The sequence below is a fragment of the Cyprinodon variegatus genome, unplaced genomic scaffold (assembly GCF_000732505.1).
Source record: "Cyprinodon variegatus isolate N-32 unplaced genomic scaffold, C_variegatus-1.0 Scaffold61, whole genome shotgun sequence".
NCBI classification, from domain to species: domain Eukaryota; kingdom Metazoa; phylum Chordata; class Actinopteri; order Cyprinodontiformes; family Cyprinodontidae; genus Cyprinodon; species Cyprinodon variegatus.
The window spans coordinates 1782248-1791850 of NW_015150514.1; the positions used below are offsets into that span (position 1 = coordinate 1782248).

At 40.0% G+C, this 9603-nt stretch overlaps 1 protein-coding gene across 1 annotated transcript; it reads left to right on the top strand.

Moving 5' to 3' along the window:
• On the top strand, positions 1-9597 carry atg4d (autophagy related 4D, cysteine peptidase). The gene is made up of 11 exons (XM_015371576.1): positions 1-303; positions 2007-2273; positions 2355-2438; positions 2556-2729; positions 5216-5567; positions 5648-5712; positions 5825-5970; positions 6064-6142; positions 7820-7896; positions 8047-8166; positions 8935-9597. Exons 2-11 carry the CDS (start codon positions 2057-2059, stop codon positions 9112-9114), a joined length of 1494 nt encoding a protein of 497 aa, XP_015227062.1. The 5' UTR covers positions 1-303; positions 2007-2056; the 3' UTR covers positions 9115-9597.
• The last annotated feature ends 6 nt before the right edge of the window (positions 9598-9603 follow it).

The window sequence follows — 9603 nt, forward strand, 5'->3', positions numbered from 1 at the left end:
GGGACCCAGAAGCTGGGGGCAGGTAGCTGGGCGGGCAGTGTTGCTGTGGTTTTATTAAGCTATAAAAATATCCTGCTTTGTTTTTTTTTATAGGGAGGACCGCTTCCGAATTGTTTTTTTTTTCTGTGGTTTGTTGGAATATAACGAGGCTTGTTGCGTGCTTATAAATGTCACCAAGCTAACGCCGGGGCTAGCGCTAAAGTTAGCTTATTATTTCTAGTTTCAGTCAAAGGCTCGAGGAAGCCACCAAAATGAGTTAATGTGCGAACAGACACCGATCTGCTTAACCCGGAGCTCGGACAGGTAGGTCCCCAACTGAAACACTTTACATAAAGGGTGCTTTTAAAGAGGTCCGGGTTGGACCTAATGTCGTAAGACCATACTGCGGTGTAATTAAATACTGTAAAGCGGTTTGACCTATTGGCAGGAACCATACATGTTTTACTCCTCTGTCTCTTATTAGCTGTTGATACGAGTTGTCTGGTGATGTTAAAGAGACTTAACCGCATGGATGCCAGTTGACTGATCAGATGACTTTCTGTGGCACTAAAAAAAAAAAAAAAAGCCTGACATACCGGTTGTCAAATGCTTATCACATGACGCCTGTGCTTCTTTTTTACTTTTCAAGCATTGTACAACTGTATGTTCCTTATTGAAACTACTACTCATGAGTTTCAGGGTGGGACAATCATTTATTGTGCAATTCTTTGGGAATAATCCATTAAATTCTACTCATGTTTACACTCATTGTGTGGCTGTTATAGTTAATATTCAGGCAAGTTATTTAAATTCCATTCTAGCTCTTTTTTTCCTCTTTAAATTTACAATCAATCTAAAGTTTTCTAGTTCTTCAAATGGTTTTCCAGTCTCTTTATTTGAATAGATGTATATACTTCTAATTATAGCTAATTGTCAAAAACAACCAACTGAAGATTACTTCAAGACCTTTCAAATAATGACCAAGAAAGCACAGATTAATACATAGGAGCAGCATCAGTGTTTTTTTTATTTTTTAACAGTGTCCTGTCTGGCAATGTGGCAATAAGAATAATTGTCTTGATGCCAAAAAGAGCCCAACAGATTTTACTTTGACAAGTGGAGCAGTACGGCTATCGCCATAGTGTTCCACTTGATTTATGCATATAAATTGCTTTATTATAATTCATGCAGGGGGGTTTATAGATTTTATGGACACTGCAGTGTAAGTAGAAAAGGAAATGAAAAGAAACAAAGAAAGTAAAGATTAATACATAGGAACAACATCAGGGTTTTAAATATAGGGCTTAAATGCATTTCCTCACTTCAGGTCAAAGCATGTCTTTTGTTAAGAGCCACTATTATTTCATTTCAGTTTTGGAGCTTTTAAAAAAAGAAACAAGTAATGTTAATTTTTTTCTTGTCTCCGTTCTGATAAATTGCAGTTTAACTTAAACGTCATAAAGGTTATGTCCCTTTTATATTATAAGAAATATAACATTTTTACCCTTCAAATGCAGTACAAAACCTTTTGAAATATAATTGGAATTTCAGCTTCCATTCTTCTAAAAATATAACATTTAATTACACAATATGACCAAAACTAATATCAAATTTTTTAATATGGTTGATACAAAATAATTCCAGTACCTAAAAAAAAAAAGAAACAAAATACATTCCAGTAAAAACTTATGATATTTGGTGAAGTTTATATATACGCTTATATACATTTTAGATATTTAATAAAAGTAAAAACAATTGATATAAAACTCGTAAAGTCACAGTTGGGCAGCTGACCAGCAATGTGCAGCTGTGTGTGATTCTTTCTACTCTGCATACCTGGATTAAACTCTGGTCTCTCCACCACATTATCTTCCATCTAAGTAAAAGTACTTTAATTCGTATACAGGATATGGATATTTTTTCAGATAGATTTATTTTTTCTACTATGATTAAACTTAAAAATACTTTATTGATCCCAAAGGGAAATTAAATAGGTGGCATTTTTTAACTTATTTCTTCCCTTTTAGTTCCATGTTGCGATGAGGAGCTGCAGGGTCCACCTCTGAGGGATCAGGGTATGAACTCGGTGTCCCCCAGTGCAGCGCAGTACGTGGGCTTAGTGATGCAGGATGAGCAGGTGGAGAGCTGGAGGCAGCCGCCTCTGGAGCGGCAGCGCAGCTTTGGATTCAGAACGCCTCAAGCTTCAGATTCCAGCAGAGAGGCAGCCAGAGAGCCTGATGAGATGGAGAAAGTAAAGGCCAAACTGATGTCTGCATGGAACAACGTTAAATATGGTGTGTAACATCATCTCCGCTAAAGTTTAGACCAGCACAGTGAGCTTTTTGAGATCACACAGGTTTCTCTGTCATTTTCAGGTTGGACTATTAAGACAAAAACTTCTTTCAATAAAGTGTCTCCTGTTACTATTCTGGGACACTCCTATCTGCTCAACAGTGAAGGTATGTTTGCAGACTGTTTCTTATGGAAGATTCATGACCTTATTAAGAAGCTGAATTTAGTTAATTTACTTGTTTTGTTTAGTTAAAAACCCCTCTTTTTAATTTTTACCCTCTCAGATGAGGTGGAGAGGTTCCGTCGGGATTTTGTGTCCAGAATATGGCTGACCTACCGGAGGGAGTTCCCTCCACTGGACGGCTCTACCTGGACAACGGACTGTGGCTGGGGCTGCATGCTGCGCAGCGGACAGATGCTGCTGGCACAGGGGCTGGTGGTCCACCTGATGCCCAGAGGTTTGTGTTTTATACTTTGGTTCTGTAATTAAAAGCAAATCGGGCTCCTTTGTCTGGTTGGATGATGCCCGATTTACTGGATTTTTATGTCATCCACTCAGCAAATTATAGCTTTTTACATAAAGCAGTCCTGACTGCCACCACTAAGGTGAGATGACCTTATTAAATAAGGAGTGATTAGAAAGTGTCCATACGAATCTGGTATCTGCAGACACATCAAATTTAGCTTTGTTATTTCTTTAAGCATCTGCACACCCACATTTTATAAAGAACAATATTTTATTTATAATATTTGCCTTTCGAAGAAACTCTGCCCTTTAACCTGATCATATCTGCTCACAGTAAAACTATAAACTTCAGTGATGTTGCTACTTAGAGGACATAAAGTACATAATAGGGAAGTAGAATGGAAAAGGAGGCCTTCATGTTTTTTTTTTTCAAAATTTTATCTGAATAATAATGTAAATATATTTGTAACCCACATCCTGCATGTATTATTTTCTTTTTGGAGAAAGCAGAAAGACATTGTTTAAAGAAAGCCAGAAGAATTCAAACATGTTGCGGAAGGTACTCTGTTTAAATGAGAAAACAAATATAAAAACTTTAGCCTTCAGTGTATTTAAATACTGTAAAGCGGTTTGACCTATTGGCAAGAACCATACATGTTTTACTCCTCTGTCTCTTATTAGCTGTTGATACGAGTTGTCTGGTGATGTTAAAGAGACTTAACCGCATGGATGCCAGTTGACTGATCAGATGACTTTCTGTGGCACTAAAAAAAAAAAGCCTGACATACCGGTTGTCAAATGCTTATCACATGACGCCTGTGCTTCTTTTTTACAATTGGTGGTAATGTGAACAAGTGTAAATAAATTCAAAGATTGTTTTCTTACAATTAGTTCTACTTGTACAAATTAGAAAACCTTTGGCCTGAGTGCTACAACTTTTGGCCTTTTTTATGGACCATACTTTTACAGTGGGAAATGAGAAGATGGTGATTAGGATTTTATCCTTAAAGGTGCTGTAGGAGATCTTGGTAAAATGGTTCCAGCAAGCTATATTTTTGAACGGACACAACCATGACTCTCCCTTCAGACCACTCCTTGAAAACACATGAAGGCGCATGCTGTCTGCAGCGCATCTAGAGCAGCTGAAGCAGCATGTTGCTGATCTCAGAGCTGACAGGGAGACAGGCAGCACTGATGATGCAGAGCGCTATGATCACTCCTCTGAAACAGTTTATTAACGCCTAAATTAACTTAAAATGTAGAAAAAAAGGTTCGCTTTTATTATCATGGTGCCTGCAGTTTGGATTATGTACATGAAAATCGCCTTCCAGCCGCCGTGGCAAACCGTGGGGAGGCGATCGGGCCAGAGGCTGCTGTTGAATGAGATTCCTAGTGACAGAGCACTGCCGGTATGTGGGGGTCTGAGCAGCTCCAAAACAAATAATATTTGAAACCAGGATGGTAATCTGGATGAACTGACTGCACAGACAATGTTTTCAGGTGGACTTTGTAACTTCAAAATAGATTTAAACTACTTTTTACCCACTGATCACAGCAAATATAGCTGCCATTGTTACAGGCAAAGAAAGGATAGGGTAGCTCTACCCAACGTGCATCAGAGCCACTTTTTCCATCGCGCAGCCAGGGCAGCAAAGATGCTTCGGCCGCGCTTCAGAACTAAACTTGTACAAGCATCAAAAATGAAACAACACGCTCGTTTTTTCTGCTTTAGGTGTGAACGTAGCATAACAGTAGCTAGCTTCCAGCGAGGGCGTCCTGCACGAGCATTAGGGGGTCGATTCGTTCATGTGTCAGGGTACACGCACAGGGGGGAGGGACAAGCAGATGACCATGATTGACCTGTCAGGAACAAATCGTGTACAACGGACCGTCTTCAGTGATTGGCGCGGAACGCACTGCAAACGCCACGACGCACTGCTTCAGCTGCTCAAAACGCTCTGTGCCTTGATGAGCATCAACCATTGACTTTGCTTGTAAACTAGCTGCTTCTGCTGCCTTTGCTTCGTTTGGTGTGAACGTAGCATTATATTAGCGCTGTTTCATTGGGCTTAAAGGTACAGTGCAAAAAGCGGGATTTACAACTGCTGTTCTTTGCTGGATCCTTGGCTCTAAGACGACTTTAGCCATTTGCAGCATGTTGAGAATATTCATTAGATAATTATAGATTTTATCGCCTCCTGCTGGAATTACTATAACAGATAAAATAACTGGCATTCCCAAGTTAAAAATTTACATATACAAGCTATTTATCATTACAATTAAGTAAATGTTTTGTTGATTGATTGCTATGCTCACATTTTTGTAAAACGGTCAGAATGTTTGAAAAACACAACAGTCAACAGATGATTTTTGCAGATAAGTTTCTGTATTTGTAAAAAATAAAACTCTGAATGGTTGTCCTAAATTTAGATTACTATTTCTGAGTTGTTGTTTTTTTTTTTTTTGTTCCTGTCATAGATTGGGCCTGGCCAGATGCTCAGCAGCTAACTGATGTGGACTTTGAGGTGTTCCGCCCTCGTTCCCCAGTACGGGCTGGAGGGGTCCCCATCCCTTCCTTTGGATCTTTGCGGGGATCCAGCACCCCAGAGAAAATCCCTGCCAGCAGTCAGGCACCCAAATTCTGCCCGAGAAAAAGACCAGATAGTGCAAAGGACCAGCAGGCTGAGCCCATCCACTCCAAGCTAATTACCTGGTTTGGAGATCAACCTCCAGCACCTTTCGGGGTCCACCAGCTGGTGGAAATAGGCAAAAGTTCAGGGAAGAAAGCTGGCGACTGGTATGGGCCCTCCATAGTGGCACATATACTTCGGTAAGTGCTCTATGTTTGGATCAGTACTATTTAAATATCCTGCAGTCAGTTAAAGGCCTGTTTTTGTTTGGTGTTTGCAGGAAAGCTGTGGCCAAAAACTCTGTGGCACAAAACCTAGCGGTATATGTTGCTCAGGACTGTACAGGTAAGGTTTAATGCACAGGGATTTTTTTTCTCTTCTTTTCTTGTAAATGTTTTTCATTTTTACAGCAGAATTTTTTTCTTCTTTTCTTTAATATCTTTATCCTGGTACAAAGTGTACAAAGAGGACGTGTTGCGTCTTTGTGATCCGTCACTAACACCTGCTGACCCATCCAACCAAGCCTGGAAGTCTGTTATCATTCTGGTGCCGGTCCGACTCGGAGGAGAAGCCCTCAACCCGTCCTACATCGAGTGCGTCAAGGTCTGAATATTCTGACCAACCAAACACCTCATTCACTCACTGCTTGCTAAAAATGCTCCATCATATTCTGAAAGCACTTGTGTTCCACTTCAGAACATCCTGAAGCTGGACTGTTGTATCGGAGTAATTGGAGGGAAACCAAAGCACTCGCTGTACTTTATCGGCTTCCAAGGTGAGATCCAGCTGCTGCTTAAATGATCACATCAAAGGAAGACTAAATCCCAAAGAGCTGAGGCAAAGCTGCGCTGCAAAAAATTCAAATCTAAATAAGTATTTTTTTCTTAAAATATGTGCATTTTTCATTGACTTGAGGAGGTTAGGGAAACACTTTACCAACGGAACAGGACAATTTACATTTTAAGTGCATATTATCTAATTATCTTATTCTAAGAATTAAAACTACCGTAATTTTTGGACTATTAGCCGCACCTGAATATAAGCCGCAGAAGCTAAATTGCATGATTTATACATATACAAGCCCTGTCTTGCGCTCGCAATGTCCGTCTTTCTCGCTGTCGTTCTGTCTCGTACCACTCGCGGTAGAAGTCTGCTTCCAGAGGACCTCTGCATTCCTGCGCGTGCGGCTACTGTACTTGTGTGTTGAAGCAAATGTGACGTCAACATGGTGGATGGTAAAATCCATAGATTAAAGGAATAGTACACCCAAAACATGATTAGCCTTCATTTTCTACTCACCCCCATGCTGAACAACACTCTGGAGTACTTTTTTGATATCTCAAATGCATCTGGAGATCTGGGAGGCTTCTTGCTGTCTGCTGACATTCAAATAATGGAGGTCTATGGCGCCCGAGGCAGAAAGGTCCATAAAAGTCCACAAAAAACGTGTCAATATTCCTCCATACTGGTCGTCCAATGTATTCCAAGTGTCCTGAGTGGGTAGCATCCAGAATTTACTCGAAACGAAGTCATTTAGAATGTTTTTAGAGCATAAACAGTAGTGTATAGGATTTCCTGAAAGCGCGTTCACGACGCTACGGAAGCCGGCACACCAAACCAGATGAAAGTGCGCATTCAGCGTCTGCTCTGCCGATAATGCAAGCGTAGAAGAAGAAATGTGCTGTTTACCTGTGCAAAGAAAGAAACAACGAAAGAAAAATGTCTGAGGACTTCAGTGTTGAGGAAGAGCATGAGTTCTTTAACGAGCTGAATGCGCACTTTCATCTGGTTTGGTCTGCCGGCTTCCGTAACGTCGTGAACTCGCAGGCGCGCGCTTTCAGGAAATCCTATACACTACTGTTTATGCTCTAAAAACATTCTAAATGACTTCGTTTTGAGTAAATTCTGGATGCTACCCACTCAGGACACTTGGAATACATTGGACGAGCAGTATGGAGGAATATTGACACGTTTTTTGTGGACTTTTATGGACCTTTCTGTCTCGGGCACCATAGACCTCCATTATTTGAATGTCAGCAGACAGCAAGAAGCCTCCCAGATCTCCAGATGCATTTGAGATATCAAAAAAGTACTCCAGAGTGTTGTTCAGCATGGGGGTGAGTAGAAAATGAAGGCTAATCATGTTTTGGGTGTACTATTCCTTTAAGGTATTACCCTAGTGGCCGTTAGCTGTAAAAGTCTATAGATAAGCTGCATTGTTATATAAGCCGCAAGGTCGAAAAATGGGAAAAAAGTTGTGGCTTATAGTCCGAAAATATGGTACTCCTTTAATTGGCAAATCCATCTTTTTTACCTACTCAAATTAAGGGTAGATACATAAGTAAATTTGTACTTCTGCTTTTGTATTTCTAGATTGTTTTTGCATTGTGATGTTTGTTGACTTTGAATAATCTTCACCTGAAAAACTGTGACTTTTTTTTATCATGTTCAGATGACCAGCTGCTCTATCTGGACCCTCACCTCTGCCAGCCGACCGTCGACGTCGCTCAAGCAGACTTCTCACTTGAGGTTAGTTGTCATGTCTTTCCCCCTCAGGGTCCTAACGTTTATCTTACACTGCAGAATCTAAAATTCAATCTGCTCCTACAGTAATAAGATATAGTTTCCCACCATTTGACTCGGTTCTTGTGATGTACATCACCTTGTATCCCTCTGCAGTCGTTCCACTGCAGCTCTCCTAAAAAGATGCCCTTCAGCCGCATGGATCCCAGCTGCACCATCGGCTTCTATGCCAAGAACAAGAAAGACTTTGAATCTTTATGTTCTGCTGTCAGCACAGTGAGTTTTTTTAACTACTTATAAGAAGCTCAGTTTTTACCCCTTTAAACCCTTTTTTCCCTCACAATTATGCATTACTTTATGTTTATAGTTAAAATTTTTATGCTTGGTAATTATTATAACTAAGGATGGGTAAAAAAATCAATTTTGAATCAATTCCTTTACATTTTTGCAAAATCAATGTCTAGGAAATGAGATTGATTTGTTTTATAGTGACACGCGTAACGTTCACATTCAACTGAGCAGAAAAAATGAACTCAAGATTAATTAAAGCCAGACAGCTGCAAATATACCCAATAGGTTGACTGAAGACTTTAACAAATGGGGGCTGACCAGCAAACACCCTGTAGTTGTTACAGACAACGCTGCAAATATGGTTTGTGCAGCAAAGATAATGCAGCTCATGCATGTCTGCTTGCTCGAGTGAGGCTTCACTTTTTCACTTTTCACAAACAAGGTTGCACTTTTGAGACAGTTTTGTTCACATCTCAAGTTTAAACTGTCCGATTTACAAGTTTGCACTTTGTGTTTAACATGACAGGAAAAATAAAAGACATGAGTATTTTGAAACACAGTTGAACCACTTTCATTGTAAAAACAGATCGAATCGAAATTAATCGATTTAGAACTGTATGAATCAGGACTTTGGCGAAAATACCCAGCCCTAATTATAACCTTTTTTAATACTCTTATTTTTGTGTGTCAGGCCCGTTTGTCATTCCTTTTCCTATTTAGGTTTTATTTTCTCTAATATTGTTCTCCATCCAGGCTATATCCTCATCTAAGGAGAAATACCCCATCTTTACCTTCGTCGAGGGGCAGGGGCAGGACTATGGACTTGAGGGCCCCAGCAGCAACCACAGTGGACCCCTGGCCCACATTCTGCCTCCAGGACCACTGAGCAGGAGTAACACCAGAAGGAGCAGTGAGGAGTTTGTCTTCCTGTGAGCCCCTGGGAACCAGGCTCTCCCATGCTCCTCCACTAGGTGGCAGACTTTTTGTTTATTCTCTTAAAATAACTGAAGGACTTGCTGTGATGGTGCAGCTACCAATTTAAAGATAAATTGCAACTCTTTATCTGCTTGTTATCAAAGACCCCATTAAAGACGATTCATCAGTTGATTAATGGAGGTTGATTTTGATTGGATAGGATGTTTTTTTTTCTTATCAAGTAGGTCTAATAAATCAAAACCTCCCATAATAAAAGCTGTAGCTCCCCTATATTATTCCTGTATATAGCAAACCACCTGCTGCACACATTTTTTTAAAAAGATGTTTCATTTTGTTTCAGGTTTATTTATAAGATTTATGGCTGTGTGTGTGAATACTGAGTTTGTATAATTTATTTGTCCCTGATTGTCCAGATGTTTAAACATCATTGCTGGTTTATCTCCCAGAGGTTTTGGACAGCTTCATTGGAGCTCTCGATCTCTGAAA

What these genes read in the sequence shown, in the direction of transcription:
- atg4d (XM_015371576.1), top strand. Translation starts at nt 2,057, where the DNA reads ATGAACTCGGTGTCCCCCAGTGCAGCGCAGTACGTGGGCTTAGTGATG. An exon ending in ATGGAACAACGTTAAATATG is followed by an intron (nt 2,274 to 2,354) that starts GTGTGTAACATC and finishes TGTCATTTTCAG; the next exon opens with GTTGGACTATTAAGACAAAA. An exon ending in GTACTTTATCGGCTTCCAAG is followed by an intron (nt 6,143 to 7,819) that starts GTGAGATCCAGC and finishes TATCATGTTCAG; the next exon opens with ATGACCAGCTGCTCTATCTG.